Genomic DNA, 23,115 nt, shown 5'->3' on the forward strand with positions numbered 1-23,115 from the left:
GACACGGATGAGCTGTGACCCTGCTGGGTGCTGCCTGTCCTGCCCATCGGATGCTCCTGGGGTGCAAAGAAGCGTGGTGCTGGGGCAAAGTTGGGCAGAAGCCGCGGGTGGGGGGAGCGGGGAGATGAAGCAGGAAGAGCAGGAGCCCCTCACTGCAAGAGGAGCCGCAGCCGGTGCCGGGCGCTGCGCGGTGGGAACTGTACTCCCAAAGAGCCACGGGCTCAGGGACACCGCTGGCAGAGGTTGGCACCGGCTCCCCCGCTCGCGGATGTCCCGCTGCTCTTTCCGATTGCGTGTCCCTTCTGGGAGAGAGGGATGGGGAGGTGCTGGCCAGGCCCCTTCCCACCTCCCCTCCACGTCCCCGGCCCCATTTGGTGCCAAAGCCGTCCCGAAGCCACCTCGCCACCGGGGACACGCTCCTCGGGCACCGCAACCGCTGATCCCCGGCTCCGAGCATGGTCCCCGGGGGCGCGGGCACACCCCTGCGCACGCAGGATCCCGGGAATGCCGGGCGATGCGGGCACGGGGGCTGCCGGCGCTGCCAGCACCGTGATTGGCACCGCGGGGGACGAATGTCACTGCTGAGACGCGGCTGAGGCTACCTGAAGGACCCCGCATGTCCTCAGGTTTCAGTCATGACCATCTGACAGCAGCAGCAGCTGCGCTGCCAACAGCCACTCGCAGAGCCAAAGACTCCAGGAGTCGAAGGAGAGGGAAATTCTGGCCCTAAAAGGTCTCTCCTTGGGATTTTGCTCTCTCCACCCAACAGTAAGTACTGGATTCAGGCCTGGGATGCTGCCAGGCCCCCAGGCAGGGTCTACGGGTCTCGGATGTCCCCGTGTTTGTCACTGTCACTGTGCCCGGAGCGGTCCAAGCAACACGGGGGCTCCACCACCGGAGTGCTGGAGGTGGACGGGAGCCCCCGTGCTCACCGGGGTGGGTTCAGAGCTGTCGGCACCCGCCGGACCCCCGGCATGGAACCAGCCCGGGATGGGGGGAGAAAGCCCCCACAAAGGCACCGTCAGGGCACAGGGACGAGGGTGTCAGAGCCACCGGACCCTCGGTGGTCACGGAGCGGCTGCTGGAGGAGAGGGGACGGTGGGGATGTGACGGCAACCGGTTTGTGAAGCACCTTCCCGCCGGAGGAAGGCAGCTCCAGGCAGGGCTCAGGAGTCGCCTTTCTCCTGCCTTCTCCTCCTGGGATCTAAATATAAACCTCGGCTGGGCCAAGCCAAGGTTGCAGCAAAGGTCTGCGGGTGCTGCTCAGTGTCCCCTTTCGGGAAGGCGCCTGCGCCTGCAGAGCCCCTGCAGGGACCCCGCGGGGAGCAGAGGAGGACGAGGGACCCCCCTGCCCTTCCCGAGCAGCGGTGTCAGGGTAACACCATTCACACACCGGGGTTGCACGCAGAGCCGATGGCTGTGGGGTGCTGGGGACGCAGGGTGAGCCCCATATGGGGCTCAGGGCTCAGTTCCCCCTAAGGGCAGTGGGGAACAGGCAGTGCCAGGGGGGGATTCAGCTCATTTTGGGGCTGTTGGATCCATCCACGTGCCAGCAGCGGGTGCACGGGGATGTGCAAAGCTCCCATCCCTTGCTGCGTGTGTAGGGACAAAGTTTTAGAGTTTATCCAGAGGGAAGCAGCCACCCTCATCCCCCTGGATCTCTCGGTCCCATTCTGCATCCCTGCTCTCTTGCTTGTTGCAGTTGCAGAGTGAAGTTTGTAGATAAGCACAAGCATTTCCTCCCCTGCCCACACTGCTGCTGCTATAGAAGTGAGGGGTCAGTCTGGGCATGCAGTGATTTAACAGTGGATACCGATGGGGGGGCAACAACTCCATAAATCCCAGGAGACAGCAGCACACCCCAACAGGTCCTGGAGGGGGGATCCTGCACATGTAGCTGATGGTTTGATGGTGCCTCCTCTAGTCCTTGCTAGAAAATAGCCTGATGTTCTAATGGTTCAGGGGGGGAAAAGGGCATATTTACTGGAACTGGAGAACACAGAGTCCTGCCTTGACTCGGGTGTGCTAACATTGAAATAGCATCTTCTATTTTCCACTGCCTGCATAAGGGTCCAGTGAACATCACTCAGGGCAAAAAGTGCCCTGTGGAGCTACTCAGGCAGATCCGTCTCTCGCTGGGAAACTTGCTGGATTTGGGCTAGGAGGGCTCGCAGCAGGTATTGAGACACCAGCATCGTTCCTGTGCTCAGCAGGTTGGATTAACCAGGTCATTCCTACAGAGGGGAGGAAGAGGGGAATCGTGCCGGAGGGTTTGGGGAGTTTTGATAGCAAAGATCTGAGCTCCAGAGACGCCGGGGTGGGTGCTCAGCCTCTGTGCCTGTCTGTCTGTCCAGCTGCCTCCCTCCTTGGCTATTTATACAGCCCTTGGGAACATCTCCCTTTCGAGTCTCCCTTCTCCAGATCCAGGTGGATTTGAATGAGATCCCTCCGGAGCTGAAGGGCAAGAGGGGGGTCTGCAGGGCTCAGCACTCGGAGCTGGGCACGGGGAGGGCTGTGATGGCTGCAGGTGCCCTGTATTGCTGCTGGTTTGCAGGATGCTGCTGCAGGGTATTGGGCTACAGCAGCTGTGATGGGAAACGGCATCCCCCAGCCCTGGGATGCTGCCCTCAGAGTGTGAATCCCATGGGAGCATCAGGCCTAGGGCTGCTCCCAGCGCTGCTTGGTGGTGGGAGCAGTGGGGCCGTGTCTGTCCTGGCATCCCTTGGAGTGGCTGGGTCTCTGCCCCCCAAGCCTGGGGCACGCATGGGGGCCAGGAGGTCCTTATGGCCCCACGCCACCCTCCCTCCCCCCACGCTGTCCCCTCGCTCAGATCGTTTCCAAGCCATGAGAGCTGCTGGCAGGGAGGAGCAGGGGCTTTGGGCGACACCGAGTGCAGGCAGCGGGCAGGGGGCAAGCGCAGCGTCCCTGCTTTGACTCTTCCCCTTCTGCTCCAGCCTCCACCAAGGCCAAACCCCCTGAAATTAACCCAGGCATCTACCCACCCCAGCATCCCCTTTCCAGCAATCGCATCCCGGGATCAACAGGGACAGGGGGATGAGAAGGAGGTGGGGATGGGGTGGTCCCTCCACTTCTGCCTCCCCTGGCTCCAGGCAGGAGGGGGTTAGCGCATTGCTGCAGGATGTTGCAACCTCCTATTTCCATCTGTGGCCTTGGAGAGCATCTGAGGACTTCACAGCTTCCAGCCTACGTCTGCCGTCTCCTCCTTCCACCTCCTCCTGCCAGCACATTGAGGTACCCTTGGTAGGGCTGCAGGCAGAGAGCAAAGTGCCAGAGCTCGAGTAAATCCAGGATGACAGTAATTGATGAATTGTAGTAACGTAGTTTCCATGTGGCTCCTGATGCCGGTGGCCAGAGTGGAGGCACCTCTGCAGGGTTCGTGTACGTCCCATGGGGAGGTTGTGCCCCCTCGGCACGTTCAGCTCCAAGGATTTGGCTCTCCAAGGGAAGGCAGTGGTGACACGGGCTCTGCTGTGTCTTTGTAAGGAGCTGGGGCCAGGGAGCAGCATCTTGTGTGGCAGGGGATGGACAGGGGCTGGGAACGTTTGGAGACCTCCTCTTGGTCTGCCCACGAAAGGCAGCATCGAGGAGGCAGAAGGCAGCAGGGCAGAATCATTCCCATAGCACTGAACTCGTTCAATGCGTGCTTAAAGCCAGGGCAACCACCGAGCATTACTGCAGAGGGATTAGCACCCAGTGAGTGACCTTGGCCGGCCTGCACCAGCCTGGGGGACCCTGCTGGCACCTGAAGAGCATGAACTTGCTGCAGCACCTCAGCCCCCCTGGTCTGAGTAGGAAAAGTCATCCCCAGGCTCGCTCTGGAGTTTCTCAGGGGCTTTCAGCAGACCACCCCTTCTCCTTGGTACCGCGCGAGCCACAGGCTCCCTGGGATGACGGATGTTGCTTGGAAGCATCCCACATTCCTGCCGGCGCAGTTGGCTTGGGCCATGCTTCAGGCGCAGGAACAAAACACACCCAGAAGAGGGTGAAGCTCAGTGGTGACAGGAGGTGGCACAGGGGGACATGTCCCTAACAGGAGCCGGGCTTGGCGGGCAAGAGGCTGGAGTTGGAGCCATGTAGGCCATGGGACTTCCAGCCCAGCATGGAGAAGGCTCAGGCCGTTAGTCAAAGGATAATGCTGGAAATGAAGAATTACCTTTTTTCTCACTAAGTCTTCCAAGCCCAAAGCTCAATGCGAACAGAGGGGGAAGAGGCTTGGGGTGAATCTCTCCGGATTTATTGGTGTTATTTTCAGTGTTATATTCTTTCCATGAAAACTCAGCATCTTTAAACCAGGTCAGCCTAAAAACGCACCGAGCCCATGGCGGGCTCAGAGGGCAGTTACAAGAGGTGTTTTATAGAGCAGAACATTTTTGAGACTTCACATTGATGTTCTCAGATAGGCTTTGCAATGTAGTTAGAGCAAAGCATTAAGGGGATGACAAGATATCTGGGGATAGTCAGCATCAGACTCTCAAATAGCACATTATCATGTTACAGAAAGGGACATCATTTATAAAATGGCTAATTTTGTCTGGCACAATTGAAGAGTGTTAATCCCGGTTACTGCTGGAAACTCAGAATCTCAAGCTCACTAATGCAGCCCCAGGCCCCGCTCAGCAGGCAGGCAAATCACCCCTGGGCAGGTCTGGAAGAGAATTTCTACAACCCTGTGCTATTTGTGGGCAGAAAAAATATAAAAAAGGTTTCACATTAGATTTTCATTTCAATTTTCTCTCTTTTCAAAACTCAGGGAAAATACAATAGGAAATAAACTACAGCGTAAAGGGGCATCAGGAAACCTGGAGAGGGGCTTTGGACAAGGGCCTGTAGGGACAGGGCAAGGGGAATGGCTTTAACCTGCCAGAGGGGAGACTGAGATGAGCTCTTAGGCAGAAGCTCTTCCCTGTGAGGGTGCTGAGGCGCTGGCACAGGGTGCCCAGAGAAGCTGTGGCTGCCCCATCCCTGGCAGTGTTCAAGGCCAGGCTGGACACAGGGGCTTGGAGCAAGCTGCTCCAGTGGAAGGGGTCCCTGCCTGTGGCAGGGGTTGGAGCTGATTGATCTTTAAGGTCCTTTCAACCCAAACCACTCTGTGGTTCTATGAAACCCCTGCAGGACTTTTCAAGCTCTGACATCCCTAGGAACCTGCCAGAAGGGTTTTTCAGGTGTACAGAGGTGAGGAACATAGAGGCGGTAAGGACTTTGGTATTTAATCACCCCATAAAGCTCCCTGTTCTCTATGGATGCATAAATGCTGTCCTGACCACACTGAGTGTCCTCACCCTTGGGTGAGGTTTGAACATGCACATGTTCTGCTGGCAGTGGGTCTCCTGGCCAGCGTGGGTTTTGTACCTATTTAACACATGCATGGGTGGGTTCACGGGGCATGCAGCAGGGTTGGGACAGCGAGACCCATGGCATGGCTCCTGGGTGAGGAGAAGGTTGCCACAGGGATTGGGAGCGCAAGGATGGATGCAGCAGCACTTAGGATGCACCTGACTGAGAACCCATCACTGGGCTGTGACTCATCCCCAGACCCCGGGGTCCCAGCTGCTCCCTATTGCACCATCCCACCCCACCCCGGGTGTCCTCATGGGATGAATAAAGGGAGGGTGGGGAGGGCTGTGCTGTGGGCAGTCAGCCTCTGGGTGCTGGGTTGCTGTGTCCCAGGAGGTTTTGGGGTGCAGGTGGCAAGGAGTGGGGTGCTGCAGGGCTGTGATTGCAGCGGGCTGCGCTGCGCTGGGGCTGTGTGCGCAGCAGGGGCCTCTTTCCAGAGCTCTGTCGCTGCTGGCGGCCGCTTTACCTCCCCGCAGTCCCCCGGGGGCTCGCAGGGGGTCTCTGGCCTGGGCAGCCTCAGGCTCCCGGGAGCGCTTTCCCAGCGCGGTTCTGGGCCGTGCCCGGCTCCGCAGGCTCAGCCCCTTCAGCAGCACCGCGGGCTCGGAGCGCGGTCCCTGCGCGGGTGCTGCCGCCCCGAGCGCCCTGCAGTGCCCTGCGGTCGGGCTCCAGCTGCCTCCAGCCATCACCGCGCGGGTCGGGTTTCCGCACCCCCATGACTCTGCTCATTCCTCCTCCCATGGCAGGACCGGAGCTCTGAGCGAGCAGCACCGGCGCTGTTTCAGCCCGGGTCTCCTCTTCCTCCCGTGGATCCGTTTGCAGGGCTGGTGTTCCCACCATAAGGACATGGAGCTGCTGGAGCCAGTCCAGAGGAGGTCACAGGGATGAGCAGGGGCTGGAGCAGCTCCCATGTGGAGCCAGGCTGGGAACACCGGGGCTGTTCAGCCTGGGGAAGAGAAGCTGTGCGGGGACCTCAGAGCAGCTTCCAGTGTCTGAAGGGGGCTACAGGGATGCTGGAGAGGGGCTCTTCCTCAGGGACTGCTCTAGTGGAAGGTGGCCCTGCCCACAGCAGGGGATTGGAACTGGATGAGCTTTAAGGCCCCTTCCAACACAAACCAGTCTGGGATTCTGTATCATAAGATGCTTAACCTGATGGTGCTTTTTGCTTGGAAGCTGAATTGGGGTCTTGGATGAGGAGCACATGCGGTGTTCCATCATCAGGTGATCCATGCATAATAATCTTCCTTGCAAGTTCAAACCCCATTTGCAAACACTGCCTAGACCCTTCCATCCCCTTGCTCGGGGGCTGAGCAGCCGCATCCCACTCCAGCACTGTCTTCTCCCTGTGTCCCCGCAGGCTGGGCACCGGCGTCCTGGTTGCAGAATGAGAGCATGGCCGGCCTGCACATCCCGGGCATCGAGAACCTGCGCCCCTTCACACCCGCCTCGCTGGCTGCCATCGAGCAGCGCATCGCCGAGGCCGAGGCGCTCCGGATAAAGCGGCAGCACGTGGAGCTGCCCGAGGAGGAAGAGATCAAACCCAGGAGCGACCTGGAAGCCGGGAAGAACCTGCCCCTCATCTATGGTGACCCCCCCCTGGAGCTCATCGGGACCCCGCTGGAGGACCTGGACCCATTCTACAAGGATAAGAAGGTGAGGGGCAGAGCTTAGCCCATGGGCAGACCTGGCTTTCATAGAACCTTAGAACGGTTTGGGTTGGAAGGGACCTTAAAGCATCTCCAGCTCCAACCCCTGCCACGGGCAGGGACACCTTCCACTGGAGCAGCTTGCTCCAAGCCCCTGTATCCAACCTGGCCTTGAACACTGCCAGGGATGGGGCAGCCACAGCTTCTCTGGGCACCCTGTGCCAGCGCCTCAGCACCCTCACAGGGAAGAGCTTCTGCCTTAGATCTAACCTGAACTTCCCCTGTTTCAGTTTGAATCCAACACCCCTTGCCCTATTGCTACAGTCCCTGCTGAAGAGCCCCTCTCCAGTGTCCCTGTAGGCTTCAAATGTATGTCCAAGAAAAAGGCCAAAGCATGCACCTCCTATTTCAGCCATGCCCCAGGGTCTCATCTGAGCCCATCTTGGCTTCCTATAGCCCCAGGCTGCTGTGGTTGCTTCTCCAAAGCAGAACATCCTTTCCTTGGCCTTTGGAGATCCCAAGCATGCATAGTGGTCTCACCTCTAATGGCAGCACTTGGTCTATGGGTGTTTTGGGGTGTACAAAAGAGCTAACCCATCTCCCTCCTGCCTCTCCTCCACAGACATTCATAGTCCTCAACAAAGGGAAGTGCATCTACCGCTTCTCGGCAACCCCTGCCCTCTACCTGCTGGGGCCCTTCCACCCCATCCGCAGAGGAGCCATCAAAGTGCTCATCCATTCATATCCTTGCCCTCTGCAGTGCTGCTCCATTGCCAGGTCAAACCCTGATGCTCAGAGTGCAACCAATCATGGGAGAGGGCAGGGAGAGGTGCTTCCCAATGGTGTGGGGAGCAAACGTCCTGGGCTGGCCCCCTCTATGGCCAGGACCCTTCTTGAGGAGTGGGTGTTTGACAGCTTTGGGTGGCACCAAGAGCTCAGTCATAAAGGGAAGGAATCCGTTTGGTTGGAAAAGGGAAGAAATTCCAGTGTTGCAGCTTCCCAGGAAGAGGTCTGAGGTCTGGCAAAACTTGGAAAGGAAGGAGAATGTTTACAGGTCAGAAGATCCTGACCCATCCAGGAAGCAGGTACATTGGGGATGTCTGGGAGAGGGAAGGCAGAGAACCAGGACACGGGTACAGGGCAGGAAGGAGGCAGTTTGGTCAGTGCTGGGATTTTGGGTGTGAGACAACCAGAGATGGAAAGACAGGAACGGATGCCAGGAGCAAGAGGGACACTGGGATGGGTGGAAGGTGATCCCACAGAGCTGTGGTGACAGCAGGGGTTGGTGGCCAGGAGGAGGGAGGAAATAGATGGGGTGTTTGTGGCAGAGGACCAGAGAAGTGGGGAAAGCTTTGTCCTGGGGTGCTGGAGAGGAAGGAGCATGGGACAAGAAGGGGAGGCAGAGCCAGCACCATGGAGATGGGAGAGGAGCAGAAAGGGAGGGCAAGGGCCAGGACCATGCATGGGAGCAGAAGGAAAGTGTGAGCACAGGACTGAGACGGGAGACATGGGACCAAGGTGGGAGCCAGGACAAGAGCTTGGCTTCATAACGGTGTGAAAGGGGGAATCCAGAGCACAGCCACAGTGTTTCTCCTTGACCAGGCTGTAAATTGTTCAGCATGTTGATCATGATCACCATCTTAACCAACTGCGTGTTTATGACGATGAGCAACCCCCCGGCGTGGTCCAAGAACGTGGAGTAAGTCCCTGCCTCCTCCCCCAGCCATGGAGCATCCTGGCTTGGCCTTGCTCAGCAGGGACAGGACAAGGCTGAGAGAGCAGTGTTGGGATGCAGGCACCCTTCAGAGGAGGAGAGGGGTCACCGGAGGTGCTGGTGGCCCTCATCTCAGAAGGGATGTCCATGCTCTGCAAAGGCATTGCAAAGAGCGGGAATGTTTCAGAGCTGCCCAAAATCTGGTGGGTTCCCTGTGACAGGAGACCACTGCAGGGCAGGTTGGGTCAGGACAAGTCAGCAGTGAGAGTCTGGAGAGGCTGAGCAGATCCAAGGAGCATGGGCAGCCAGCCCCTGGGAGAAGGGGAAATACAGCATGTTCTGCTGTGGTTCTGCACAGTTGGGCCTCAGCAGGGCTCTGCAGAGAGTGTGGTGGTGGGAGATCAGCAGGATCAGAGGTACTGCAGAAGCCACCAAAGGGATTGGTACCTCAGGATACCCCAGCTTGCCCTGCAAGGTGAAGCACCCCAAGAACCCAGCAGCCTGTGACCCCCAAGCTCAGCTTCCTGCCATGGTCCTGCTGTCAGGGATAGACAAAACCTCATCCTGAGCTGGCCCATGGACCCGGGTGAGCTTCCCCATGGTCACCTTTCCCATTCCAGATACACCTTCACCGGGATATACACCTTTGAGTCCCTCATCAAGATACTGTCAAGAGGCTTCTGCATCAATGACTTCACATTCCTGCGCGACCCGTGGAATTGGCTGGACTTCATGGTCATCTCCATGGCGTGAGTGTGGTGGGATGGGGGCAGGAGGAGGGCTGACAAACAGGGGTGTAGGTGCCTGTCTGCAGAGCCCCTGAAGCCCTCTCCTCTCCTGTCCTGCAGCTACATTACCGAGTTTGTGGACCTGGGGAACATCTCTGCTCTCAGAACCTTCCGTGTCCTCCGTGCCTTGAAAACCATCACCGTGATACCAGGTGGGACTTAAAGAAGGGGTCTCTTGTCTGTGCCTTCCCTTTCCTCGAGCTCAGGTTTTCCCACAGTTCACATCAATTCCCTGTTCTTTTGACAGCTCAGAGAGAAAACAGAGGAAATAAGGTAACCCTTATTTTCCACATGGCTTTTGGCTCAGGTCCTGCTGATTCCACATCTTCAAATGAGCTGCTCTCACTTCTTTTGGCCAAGGAAAGCTCATGATGGGCCAGATGTGTTGTTTGTAGAGTCCTTGGAGATGCCTTAAGTGGGCTTGTTCTCATGTGTTTATGGGCTCGATTAACCCATAGGCTTTGCTTGGTCCTTTGGAGCCATAAACTCAGTTTCATCCCTACTGCTGACGGCACCAGTGCCAGGGTTGAGATACTGAATGGGTCTTAGTGCAGATGAGCATGAGCTCAGCAGTGCCACCTCCCCCCAGGCCTGAAGACCATCGTGGGGGCTCTGATCCAGTCGGTGAAGAAGCTCTCGGATGTGATGATCCTCACCGTCTTCTGCCTGAGCGTGTTCGCCCTCATCGGCCTCCAGCTCTTCATGGGCAACCTGCGGCAGAAGTGCGTGCGGTGGCCGCCCCTCAATGCCACCCTGCTGGAGGACCTGGTGCTGGACAACGACACCGCGGCCAACGCAACGCTCTACGGCAGCTTCACCGCTGACACGGCCAGCAACTTCACCGGCAACCTCACCAGCAACAGCACCTTTGATTTTGAGGCCTATATCAATGATGAAGGTAAAGGCTTGTGCATCCCCTTCTCCATTGACCCATCAGCCTGGTTTGCTCCTCCTGGTTTCTTTGTTCTTCCCCCATCTCAGACCAGGATGGTTTGCTGTGACCAGTGGGCAAAATGGGCTGTGCACAATCACAGGGTGGATGGATGGGATGAAATCCTCTTTGTCAGGGAAAATGCAATCCACATGGGCAAGGTGGAGTCCTCCAGAGAGATTTCACCATGAGAAGGCCTGGACAAAACAGTGTCTCCATCTCTTGAGCTCGCTAGTGAGGACACAGCCTCCCCTGGCTGATCACAGCAGGGATACCAAATCTTCCAGGGGCAGATGGGACTTTGGGTTGAAAGCCAGAGGGAAAGACATCCAACTGTGCAAGTAGCTCTGGCATTAATTACAGGAAGGCTTCTTTGTAGAGGTGCAGATAGTATTTGGGGTCTGAGTGCAGTGCAATCAGCACCAGCACCCTGCAGCCCTGCCTTCACACTGACAGCTCCTGGGGCCAGGACAAAGCCACCCTGCCTGGAGCATCACTCCTCGATGAGCCCACATAGGGTGGATAAAAGCCTGGTGGCAAGAAGCCAGCCGGAGCCAGGGATGCCTTGAGGATGCTCCAGGAAAGGCTGTGCTGTGTGATGCCCGGGGTGGGATCCTGCTTCCCTTCGCTATGTCCTGGGGTGGGAGGCTCCAGGAGCTCCTCCATGGCTCCCTGGGGGAGGTGACCTGCGGTGGCACCGTGTGGCAGCTCCCGTGGCTCTCGAGCTCTAAGGAGGAGCTCTAAGGACCCTTGGCCTGTGAGCAGGGGGGGTTCCCCACCAATAGGGCTGGTTGGGATGGGTGATAGCCATGGCACAGCAGCGGTGCCTCCAGGCTTTCCTGGGACCCCTGCAATCCTCGGTGCTCCCTAGGAATGCCCTGCAGTTTTCCATGTTTTCCCAGCAAAACAGACCAGCCCTTTGACTCTGTGTTAATCCACCTTCCAATGGGCCCTGGCCAGCCTGTCTGTTCCTGGAGCTCTTTATTGGCTTGGGAGCCATCTGGGTGGGTGGGTGAAACAATGCCATGAGTGAGCTCTCTGAGCTGGTGCCAAACAGTTCAATGCAAGTAGCAAAGTCAGCAGAGAGGAGATAACCCAGTGGCCAGCGCTGGGATTCTGGGAATTGCCCTGCCAGGGAGGAGCTGCCAAGATTCTGATGATCAGTGTCTGTGCTTTGATTTGATGGCTTGCTCTTTCCCCAACCCAAAGCCAATTTCTACTTCCTGGAGGGAGCGCTGGACGCCCTGCTCTGCGGGAACAGCAGCGATGCTGGGTGAGTGCAGCTCATGCTGGTGGCACTTTGGCTCCCCAGGAGGGGACAAGGACAGTGCAGCTTGTGGGACTGCTGATGCTTGGGATGGACATGATTGAGGGTGGGAATGTAGGTCTATGGGTGAATGGTTCAGGAATCCCAACTATATCTGGGAGGGGGGGTATTGGTCCAGGCATCCCAACTGTATCAGCCTGGGGTTATGGGTCCAGGCATGCTGAATGTACCAGCTTTGGGACAGCTGGTATCAGTTTGGGCATCCCAACTGTCGATGTGAGGGAAAGGTCTTCTGAAGCATCCCAGCGCCTCCAGGAATGGAGACTTTGGCTGCAGGAGCAGGAGGGGCAGCACCAGGGTCTCAACCAGCTGCCCCTGCGGCTCCTTTGGTAGGAAGTGCCCTGAAGGGTACCAGTGCATGAAGGCAGGGAGGAACCCGAACTACGGCTACACCAGCTACGATACCTTCAGCTGGGCTTTCCTGGCCCTCTTCCGCCTCATGACGCAGGACTTCTGGGAGAACCTCTTCCAGCTGGTAGGCACCAAATCCTTATCCCTCTGCAAAGGTTCCTCTCTTTTTGGTGCCGCCCCTGATCCCAGACAAGTAGAAAGTCACTTGATCGGAAACCTGTGGGACCTTGTCCTGCAGTTTATGGGTCTAACCAGGACCAGCAGAGATGGGCACAGCCCCATGCAGCTGCCCAACCTGAGCAGTGCTGTGTATTTCCCATAGTAAATCCTGGGTATGCTGTCAGCTAGATCATCAAAGTCAGGGCTTTATAAGAGTACCTCTTGTATGTAGCACATCTCTGGCTTGAGGTAAGGGGGAAGAGCCACTTGTCCCCTGCACTGAGTCATCCTCTAGGGAGAAGATGCAGACCCCATGAAATCCCAGCTCACCCCAGGTCCAGAGGCAGTTGATACAGGAGCAAGCCTGTGTCAAGAGGCTCCGAGTGTCCTCTGGGAATGGCTGTGCCCTAGAGAAAGGCCACTCATGGCCCAAGGGTGAAACTGGGGGCTGAGAGAGATCAGCTCCTGCCCCAGCAAAGCGAATCTGATGAAAGATTAGTCCCATCTCCGTATATTGCAGCCCTTGGGCTACCAGATAGCACAGAACCACAGCCAGGAGGGTGCCCAGGTGCAACAGCTTCCCTTGGGAGCCTCCTCTTTCCACAGACGCTGCGTGCAGCAGGGAAAACGTACATGATCTTCTTCGTGGTGGTTATATTCCTTGGCTCCTTCTACCTCATCAACCTCATACTCGCGGTGGTGGCCATGGCTTACGCAGAGCAGAACGATGCCACGCTGCTGGAGGAGCAGCAGAAGGAGGAGGAATTCCAGCAGCTTATGGAGCAGCTGAAGAAGCAGCAGGAGGAGCAAGAGAAGATGGTTGGTGCAAAGGGTGGGGGCCAAAATGAGGGACCTTAGAAACAGGGGAAGAAAAGGGGAGGCAGTGACAAGCGTGGCGGTGCCTCCACGTTAAAATCCAAGAATAAGCCAAATTCGGGCCATAAGGTAACAATTGAGTTACTATCTGGGGGCTCACAGCAGAAGTTGAGATATTATCCTGAGTGGGGGAAGAAAGAAATGATGGATTTCCACATCCCAAATCCAGCACAGGGAGCACTGGGAGGCAGCAGAGGTGCAGCACAGAGGTGGGGTGTTGCTTGAAAGAAAGAGAGGTGTGAAAGGCACCAGAACTGATAACCTATATTCCTACAGCACGTCAGGAGCAGGAGACCTGGCAGAAATTATGATCAGGGTATGAAAGAAGTTCTCAAGGAAGAGAGAGTGGGCAGCAAAGCTCAGTGCATTAGCAAACCACATGTGGTGGGAGAGGAGCAGATGGTCCTTAAAGGTCTCTTCCAGTCCAAACTATTCCATGACTCTATAAATACTGGGTTAGGAGGGACTTCAAGGATCATCTGGTCCAACCTTTCTTGGTAAAAGCACAGTCTAGACAAGAGATTTGCTCCACTGTGGCCTCAGGTGTTATCTTAGCCCCTTTCCAGTCCTTGGGAGTCTCTTTTCAGCACAACAAGCCCATAGAACCATGAAGAAAAGCTTCTGTGATGTCTGATACTGCAGCCCAGCCACTTTCCATCTTTAATCCTCCCTTTGGTCTATGTCAGCAGCATCCTCAGGGCACATCCCTGCAAACCCAACTGTTTGGGCAAAAGACCAGCTTCCTTGATGTACAGAGACCCAGAGCAATGCTTTACTCTAGAACCTCTATCTCATTCCTTATCAGTTCCGAGCCACAACATCCTCTGAGGAAGTGACTTGCTCTTATCTGGCTGCTGCTGTTTGCAGGATGGGTCTAAGCAAAGCCCTGCCCCAGGGATGGGGAATCCAGGGCTAGACATAAAGCTGGTGCTGTGGCTGGTTCCCCAGGCTACTTAACCAGTGAGTTACCCACAGGCTTATGAAGGAATGATGCCTCTTTATTAATAGTCACCTGGAGGAATGGAGAAGACAGATAAGGCTGAGTGAGGGCAAAGCACCTACAGCAAACAGGGCAGAAGTTCTTCCATGTGGCTGCAGAGAGGGTGATGGGATGTGGCTCCCGATGGCTGCAGACAGGGGGTGATGGGATGTGGCTCCCGATGGCTGCAGACAGGGGGTGATGGGATGTGGCTCCCGATGGCTGCAGACAGGGGGTGATGGGATGTGGCTCCCGATGGCTGCAGACAGGGGGTGATGGGATGTGGCTCCCGATGGCTGCAGACAGGGGGTGATGGGATGTGGGTGCTGCAGTTGCAGGACCGGCGGTCCAGCAGCAGTTCCCTGCCCAGCAGCGTGGCTGAGAAGGAGCGCGACTCAGACCTCAACAGTGACCAGGACAAGGCAAAGGACTGCAATGGGCAGGTGATCCCCAAGGTCGTGCTGCAGCGCTCTGCCACGGTGGTTGATGTAAGTGTTTGACTCTAACATTTCTTGAGGGTACCCACCCCAGTAAACCCTCAGCTTATTGTGGGCTCAGTCCTACAAGCCTTTCTGCAGCCTGTAGCTCACATCTCTCCAGACCATGCCCTTTCTTCTGCCTGCTCTACCTGTAAGTGCATTAAACATCCCATGCCCTCCTCTCCTTGCAGTTCAACCCAGTCAATGACCTGGAGAAACCTGACCACAACCACCTCTCTGTAGGCAACCAAGATGGGCCAGGCCTTGAGAAGAGGGTGGGGAGTGCCATCAGTGTCCTCTCCAACGCTGTGGAAGGTACGTCCTGCCCCAGCCTGGGTGCCCCGGGGGGCTTGGGGTGCTCAGCACGCACCAGTGGTAGAGGCTGGCACAAATCTCCAGCCCCAGGCAAGGGCTGGCTCTGGACCTGGGGTCTCCACATGAGGTCACTGCAGTGATGCTCAAGGAAGGTTTTTCATCCCGACTCACTGGGATGATTCCTAGAGGCAATAATGCAACATCCCATGGAAATGAATGGGATTGCAGTTTATTACAGCTGTCTCCAGAGCCAGCTGGGAGCTGTTGAGTGGCCTCCCAAGAGCTGCTGCCTCACCTTCAGCAAAAAGTACCATGGACTCAGCAATAAGAGGCTTCTCAGCCCCGTCCCCCATGAGAAGGGGCAACCAAACCCTATGGCCACCCCGTGGCAGTTCCCTTGGATGTCTTTGCAATCGCAGTGTGGCAGAGACACCTCAAATCCTGCCCAAGTGCCGAGAGCAGGATTGGACCCTCAGTTCCCTGGGTTACCTGATGTTCCATCCAGGTTTGGAGGGTGAGGTCTGCACCATCACCTTGCCTGGGTGTGGGAAGGCTCCTCCTTTTAGGCCCCGTATTTAACTCATAGATGGTCTGGGGCTGGTTCAGGACCTCAGGAGAGGTCTCCTTCAGGGGGCCCCACCAGGAGGAGGACAGGATAAGCCCGCACTGATGTCATTTTCTTCCTGCCCTCAGAGCTGGAGGAAGCTCACCAGAAGTGCCCACCCTGGTGGTATAAATTTGCCCACACGTTCTTGGTGTGGAACTGCTGTCTTCCCTGGCGGAAGCTGAAGGAGTTTGTCAAGCTGGTGGTGATGGACCCCTTCGTGGACCTGGGCATCACCATCTGCATTGTGCTCAACACACTCTTCATGGCCATGGAGCATTACCCCATGACGGAGGAGTTTGAGAACGTGCTGAGCGTTGGGAACCTGGTAGGCAGCTACGGGCATCCCATCCTTCCCCATTCAGAGCCACAGCATCCGCCTGGTGGGCAGATCCCCTCTGCTGCCATGGTGTCACCTGAACAGCACTGGAGCATCCCTGAAACACCTCCCCCCTGCTGCGAAAGTGCTGCAGGGTCCAATCACAGCATCTCATCCCTGGAGGGATGCCCCATCCCTGGCAGTGCTCAAGGCCAGGTTGGACACAGGGGTTTGGAGCAAGCTGCTCCAGTGGAAGGGGTCCCTGCCCATGGCAGGGGTTGGAGCTGGAGGAGCTCTGAGGTCCCTTCCAACCCAAACCATACTGTGAGCCCTTTCTGTGGCTGTGTGAGTCTATGGCCAATGAAAGGAGCTGCTACATCCTGGGGGGGTCCCAAGGTTTCTGTAGCTTGCTCTTCCTCAAATATTTACTGACTGCAGGAACACCTGACTTCTTGCCAGGCATTTCCTCGGTTACAGGTAAAGGAATGGGAGCGCTCAGCATCTCCTCTCCTGCCACCTTGCCCTGCTGGGACCTCTCTGCATGGGCACTGGAGTGACACAGGCAGGGTGTCAGCACGCAGAGTGACGCTCAGCACACAGCTGCTTTGTCTCTGGTTTCATTCAGGAAATACAAGGGGATTAATCACTGTTGCTCGAAGCACGCTCACACTCAGAGGTGGCTCCGGCTTCTCCTGCGGCCAGCAGCGGCTCCGGGCAGGATGTGCAGCCCCAATTCCCGGTGCTGGGACTCCCTGAGACTCGGCACTTGGTCAAATGGGGTTATAGCAACTGAAATCCTTACTTTTTAGTTTCCACCTCCCAGTGTGCACCTTTGTGTCTGGCCACCAGTGCTCCCAGCCCGGCCTTGCAAGCCACACTGGGCAGTACCTGGGGAGCTGGTTCCCAGCTGGGGCTGGACAATCATGGAACCCCAGACTGGTTTGTGTTGGAAGGGACCTTTCCACACGGAGGCTCAGCACTGGCTCACAGTGAAGTGACCAGATACTGTTTCCCACAGGTCTTCACGGGGATATTCACGGCAGAGATGGTTCTGAAGCTCATTGCCCTGGACCCCTACGAGTATTTCCAGCAGGGCTGGAACATCTTCGACAGCATCATTGTCACCCTGAGCCTGGTGGAGCTGGGCCTGGCCAACGTGCAAGGGCTCTCTGTGCTCCGCTCCTTCCGCTTGGTACGTGCCTGGGGGTGAGGTGTGCCTGGGGTTTGGATGCAGTTGCCACCAGGATGGAGAATGGTTTGGTCAGCCTCCTTTGGGGTGGTCACCAATGGGTCCCCTGTTAATGATAGCACCAAAAGTCAAGCTGAATACTCGGGAAAATCAGGCTCTTTGCAAGCAGTGCTTCCTGCCTTTATGAAGCTGTCACATGAAGGTCTAATCCCAGCCTTGCTGCAATCCTGTGGCAGTGAAACCCCCAGGCAAATCAATGTCTTGTCTCCTTGCTCCTCGTAGCTGAGGGTTTTCAAGCTCGCCAAGTCCTGGCCCACCCTCAACATGCTCATCAAGATCATTGGCAACTCTGTGGGTGCCCTGGGGAACCTCACGCTGGTGCTGGCCATCATCGTCTTCATCTTTGCCGTGGTGGGGATGCAGCTCTTTGGGAAGAGCTACATAGAGTGCGTGTGCAAGATCTCTGTGGACTGCACGCTGCCCCGCTGGCACATGAATGACTTCTTCCACTCCTTCCTCATCGTCTTCCGCATCCTCTGCGGGGAGTGGATCGAGACCATGTGGGACTGCATGGAGGTGGCTGGCCAGACCATGTGCCTCATCGTCTTCATGATGGTCATGGTCATCGGGAACCTCGTGGTGAGTCTTGGAGCTGGGGTGGACCCACAGTGGAAGGTAAATTAGAAGTAAAGATGTAACTGGCATTCCCCACTCCCCTGGGATGAGGGATAGTGCAGTGTTAACGATGAGGGATGGGTGCAGTGTTAGACCCACCTCACCCTTTGGTTCTGGGTGCTTCTGGGACCAGATCCCCCTGGAAAGCTTTTGCAGATCCCTGTCCTCACCACGGTCCAGCTGCCATCCTGGTGATGCAGCATGGGGGCTCCTTCCCTGGCTTCTGGTGAACCCCTGCTCAGCAGCACCCTCCCCTTACCCTCCCTACTCTAACCCAGGCTCTGCAGGTCCACAAGTTCCAGGCGAGCACGAAATCCTTTCTAAACTTGGTCACGCTCTCGCTGGCAGCTCCGGAGCTTGTTTTCCAGGGCCCTGCTCTCCCTCCTTAAGGAGAAGGCAGGGGAGGGAAGCGCAGCCGCTTGCCGGATCGCTCCTGTTACTTGCCAAGGTTGTGTAAACCCTTTGGAATCTGCTTTGAAACCCTATCTGCCCCGGGAGCTGCTGCCGCCTCCCCCCCCCGCAGTGGATGCCTGCTCCAGCCCAGGCTGGCACCAGGCTCCAGAGGGGTGAAAGCAGCCGCAGGGACCACCCCATAGCTGGGGTCAGGGAAGCTCAGAGCGCCTCGCTCTGGGGCAGAAGGGCAGGGTTTGGAGGCTGTTTGGCTTCCCTTGGCTCGTGCCAGGGATCTGGGCTTTGAACTGGCCCCCACAGCAGCATGGAGAGATCCACCGGCTGCAGCCCTCACCCTGGGGTGTCCCAGGGTCTGCGCTGGGCTGATGTGTGTGCATGGCTTCGGGGGGGAGCGCCCCATCACCCGGCAACAGTCTGTAACATTCCAGGGGGGAGCCCGTTCATCTGAATGGAAGAACCCCCACACACACGCACCCTGAGCAGCAGGAGCAGCCTCCAGACAGAGCGCAGGGGCTTGAAGACCGGGAATCTCAGCAGAGACTCCCTGGAGACAGCCCCAAAAGGGGCTCTGGGAGCCTTCCTCCTCTGGAGCCAGTTTCTGGGCTAGGGCAGCCCCTCCAGGAGCAGGGTTTTCAGCTGCCAGAGGTGTAGCCCCCCCAGTCGCACCCTGGCCTTCAGGGAAAGCCCCGCAGCCCTCGCTGTGCTCCGTGCTGCTGCAAGGGGTTCATTTAAAGCTAAATGGAGAAACAGATCACAACCACCTGCAGAGCCACCTCTGCCCAACCCGTCCTCTCAGCCAGGCGCTCCTGGCTGTGCCTCAGGTATTTCCGAGTCATGGAGCCTGTCCCGCCTGCCGGGAGGTGTTTGTTCCTCCCCCTTCCCCTGCAGGGGGATGAGGTGATGCTGGGTAGTCCTTTACTGTTCATGACACTTTGAGCATTTCCTTTGGGGTTATTAAGGGAAAAGGGAGGAAGTCAGTCGGGTGACAAGGGAACAGCTTCCTTGTCCAAAAAGGCCGGAGCCAGCAGCCCCTATCAGCTGTAACTGGCGCTTAATGCGCGCATTACACCGAGGAGATAGCGGGGATGTATTTAAAGATGCGCTATGTCGGGAGCTATGAGCCGTGCGAGAACAGCCGTGACCTTGGGCAGGAGCCGATTCCCTTCTCAGATGCGCTGCGGGCACGAGGAGGCACAAACACCGAGAGCTGAGGCTTGGCCCCGCGGCCGCTCCGGGCAGTGACTGCGGGGCCGGTGCTGCCGCAGCTCCTGTGCCCCGGGGGGACCCCGTCCCGCTCCTCTTCCCGCTGCTGCTCCAGGGTTCTGGCATGCGGCGAGGCCACCCTGTGCCAGGCCAGGCTGCCCCGGCTCCAGGCACGTGCTTGAAGCAAGAGAGATCACAGGGAAGCAGCACGGAGCCGGTGCTTGCCCAGAGGAGCTGTCGCTGCCCCATCCCTGGCAGTGCTCAAGGCCAGGTTGGACACAGAGGCTTGGAGCAAGCTGCTTCAGTGGAAGGGGTCCCTGCCTGTGGCAGGGGTTTGGAGCTGAAGGAGCTTTAAGGTCCCTTCCACCCCAAACCATTCTACACAGAGCACTTGCATCCCATGAGCTTTTCTCTGAGGTGAAACACCACTTTACCAGAGACCACCCTCCTCTATGGAGAAAGGGATGAAGTTACTGCTGTGGCTTCGGCTCCTGCATGGCTCCAGGGCATTGGAGGCCCTCAGAAGCTTGGGGGGCATCTGAACTACCAGAGAGCTGATAGACCTTCAGGGAAGGTGGTTTGAGAGGGACTAAAGTGATGACTGGTACCCAAGCAGCTGGGGGTGACACTGAGAGCCCAGGGCGGGGTGAAGGAGGAGCATGTCCATGTCCTCCAGGAGATGAGGCTGGCACCTCTGCAGTCCCCAGAGCAGGGTGATGGGAGGGCAGGGTCCCATGAGACACCATAGCCATGACCGGACCCTTCTGGGGGGGACAATGCTGATTCTGGCCGTCAGTGCTGGTATTTGCTTTTGCGCCCTCCAGGTTCTGAACCTGTTCTTGGCTCTGCTGCTGAGCTCCTTCAGCGCTGACAGCCTGGCAGCATCCGACGACGACGGGGAGATGAACAACCTGCAAATCGCTATTGGCAGGATCACCAGGGGGATCGACTTTGTAAAGGCCTCTGTCATCACACTGCTCCGCAGGCTGTGGAAGGGGAAGAAGGTGGCCCCAGAGGAAGAGCAAGAGCCCAATAAGACTGACAACTCTGTGCTAAACCACGTGGACACAGGCCAGGAGCCCAAGTCGGAATACCTGGATGGCATCACTGGCAAAGAGCACTTTTTCATGGATGAACTGGACCACATGAATTTCATTAACAACCCCAACCTGACGGTGCAGGTCCCCATTGCCTCTGAGGAGTCTGACCTCTACGAGGAGACCAGCACCCAGTCCGACACTGAGGATGCCAAGGTAAGAGAGGCAGGTGGAGGGGCTTCAACCCAAAACCTGAGATTGACCCATTCTTGCTGTGCTGCCCAAAGGACCCTCATTTGGGTCACTTTGAGCTTCTTTGGCATAGGGCAAACTTGGGGGTTTTCAGCCTGGCATTTCCAGTGTAAGGTGGAGGTGGAGGGGTCCAAGCAGAGGTTTGGGCTGTTTTGGGTCAGGCTTTGGGGTTATTGCTAATGCCAGAGGGCCAAAGCACTCAGTTTGGGGTTAAAGATGTTCAAGAGGAATTTGATGCCAGGAAATCTGCTGATGGCTCCAACACTGGATCCACTGGTAATGCCTCTGAAAGCGTTATGAGGGAGGGCATGAAATCAGATGGAGGAGCTTAGCGCAAGTGAACATGAAGCGACAGAGTTTGGATCCAAAGCTGATGGGACAGCTGATGGGCACTGCTGCGCCACAGGGCAGGGAGGACTCGTGTCGGGGCTCGTGCTCTGGGAAGGTGTGGGGGAGATGTAAGAAACTTGGGAAAGCCTGAGCAGACGCAGGAAGGAGGATGGGAAATTCCTGCTCACTGCGGCCCTGGGGAAGGCCTGGGCAGCTGGGGAGGCTGCCTGGGCACTGCAGAGAGGAGCAACTGCATCATAAAAGGGTTTTGTATCGGTAACAGAACATTTCTAGCCTGGGGGTTATCGTGATTATCGGTGGCAAACGCATCTGCCTGGGAGCAGAGGAGCCTCTGGGCAGCTCCAACCACACTCCCGCTCAGGATGGTGTGGCTGGGGCAGATGTGGTGCAGTGTGGGTGCAGCCACAACTGGCTGTGGGTGCACAGGGAGCCCCCAGAAGGGCTGGAAGATGAACCAGGACTCCCAAACTCCGGAGCCGTCCTCATTCGCAGGCTCCGAGCAGCGGCAGGGACCCGGCTCCGCTCGGGTGCACCAAGAGGGGACTGATGGAATAATCCTGATTATTTCTCAGGATTGGTCTGGGTGTTTTCAGCTCGGAAAAGAGGGCGATTGGGGCAGCTGGGGCTGCCGGGTGGGTGTGAGTGCAAACCTGCTGCTGAGCTGTGCTGGGAAGGGACAAAGTCGCCCGGAGCAGGGGAACGGGTGACGGGAGGCGCTGCGGTCGTTCCCTGTGGTGCTGCCAGCAGGAGGGCTGAGGGTCGGCCCTTACCCTCCTCCAGACCTGCCCGAGCAGCCGCGCTGGCGCTCAGCGTATGGATGAGGACTGGAAGCCAGGTGCTGACCGGTGGGAGGCCGGAGCCGGGCTGGGGGGAGGCTGTGGCTCGCTCCGCGTGCTCGGGTGCCGCCGATGAGCTCCAGGTGGAGCCAAAGCCCGGCTCAACGCTGCGCTCCTCCGGCGCTGCCACATCCCAAGGGGTGAGCTCAATTCTGCAGCGCGGGAGCCGCAGGGCTGTGCCCGGGGGGGCTGCCTCGGAGCCCATCCCCATGGGCAGGGCGATGTCTGCGGGGGTGCTCTGGGCTGAGCTGCACCCCAGGATGCAAGGGTGAGGCCAGAGGAGGGCACGGAGCTGCTGCGAGGGCTGGAGCAGCTCTGCTCTGGAGCCAGGCTGAGAGAGCTGGGCTGGGGCAGCCTGGAGAAGAGAAGGCTCCTGAAGGGGAGACCTGAGAGCAGCTCCAGGGCCTGCTCAGCCGGCCAGGTTGGACACGGGGGCTTGGAGCAAGCTGCTCCAGTGGAAGGTGTCCTTCCCCGTGGCAGGGGATGGGGCTGGATGAGCTTTAAGGTCCTTTCCAACCCAAACAGTCAATTATGGGATTCTGGGGTCACAGGGGAAGTCTGGGTGCAGAGCACCTGAATTTGGATGCTCAGTGCTGGCAAGGACAGGGATTTGTTTCCACCCTGGATTTGGGTGGAAACACGCAGTCAGGCTGGAGGTGCTGCACCAGGCATGTGATGGACATTGCCCAAGGATGGGGTTCAGGGACCATGCAATGGGGCCAGCACAGTGACCCCTGTCCCTGTCCGGGGGGCAGGACGTGCCCTGAGCCCCAGCACACAGAGCTCCTGGGTTACATGAGCCTCTTGGGCACCTTTCCCCTGACCTCTGGGGTGGTTGCACTGGTTCATCCCTACCTCGTGCCTTTGCCAGGCTCGTCCTGGAGGCAGATGGTTTCCATGTGTCCTTCCCTGGGGTCACACTTGCCTGGCTCCATGCCAAGGCCTCCTAATCCCCCTGCCCCTCCTCTCCCCCCCAGCCCCACTGCTCCTGCAGAGCCAGCAGCTGACAGCTCCTGCTGCCCCTGCTGCTGTGTCCTGCTCCTCTGGGCCGTGTCCTGGTGTCCCCAGCAGGCCTGCAAGGGGCCCCCACAGTGATGTCTTCTCAAAGAGATGCCTTCTGAAGGTACAGGCAATGGGGGTGCCTCAGGGGCTTCCCTGCTTGCTGGGGGATGGAGCAGCTCCCTCATGCACTGCTTTTGGGCAAGCTGCTCTAGTGGAAGGTGACCCTGCCTACGCCAGGGGGCTGGAACTGGATGAGCTTAAGGTCATTTCCGGCCCAAGCCAGTCTGGTATTCTATGCTACAGAAAGCACCAGCATCCC

General features: G+C 57.7%; 1 protein-coding gene across 2 annotated transcripts in view; it reads left to right on the top strand.

The window, feature by feature from the left end:
* The first annotated feature begins 448 nt into the window (after positions 1-448).
* SCN4A (sodium voltage-gated channel alpha subunit 4) overlaps positions 449-23,115 on the top strand; it is a 33,302-nt gene continuing 10,635 nt past the window's right edge. Inside the window, exons 1-16 of one of the 2 annotated variants that reach the window (XM_061477601.1) lie at positions 449-768; positions 6,710-7,005; positions 7,621-7,739; positions 8,608-8,697; positions 9,333-9,461; positions 9,561-9,652; positions 10,090-10,398; positions 11,641-11,704; positions 12,092-12,233; positions 12,875-13,087; positions 14,456-14,611; positions 14,794-14,917; positions 15,611-15,849; positions 16,859-17,032; positions 17,312-17,668; positions 20,143-20,571. In XM_061477601.1, the coding sequence (XP_061333585.1) occupies positions 6,745-7,005; positions 7,621-7,739; positions 8,608-8,697; positions 9,333-9,461; positions 9,561-9,652; positions 10,090-10,398; positions 11,641-11,704; positions 12,092-12,233; positions 12,875-13,087; positions 14,456-14,611; positions 14,794-14,917; positions 15,611-15,849; positions 16,859-17,032; positions 17,312-17,668; positions 20,143-20,571 (2,898 nt within the window). In that variant the 5' untranslated portion in view covers positions 449-768; positions 6,710-6,744. Of the gene's footprint in view, positions 769-6,709; positions 7,006-7,620; positions 7,740-8,490; positions 8,698-9,332; positions 9,462-9,560; positions 9,653-10,089; positions 10,399-11,640; positions 11,705-12,091; positions 12,234-12,874; positions 13,088-14,455; positions 14,612-14,793; positions 14,918-15,610; positions 15,850-16,858; positions 17,033-17,311; positions 17,669-20,142; positions 20,572-23,115 lie in introns of those variants that run through there. The other variant, XM_061477599.1, reaches the window with a different exon arrangement.

Source organism: Pezoporus flaviventris, unplaced genomic scaffold (assembly GCF_033815535.1).
Source record: "Pezoporus flaviventris isolate CSIRO_AGI_PZ_B2104156 unplaced genomic scaffold, CSIRO_AGI_Pfla_v1 ptg000107l, whole genome shotgun sequence".
NCBI lineage: Eukaryota > Metazoa > Chordata > Aves > Psittaciformes > Psittacidae > Pezoporus > Pezoporus flaviventris.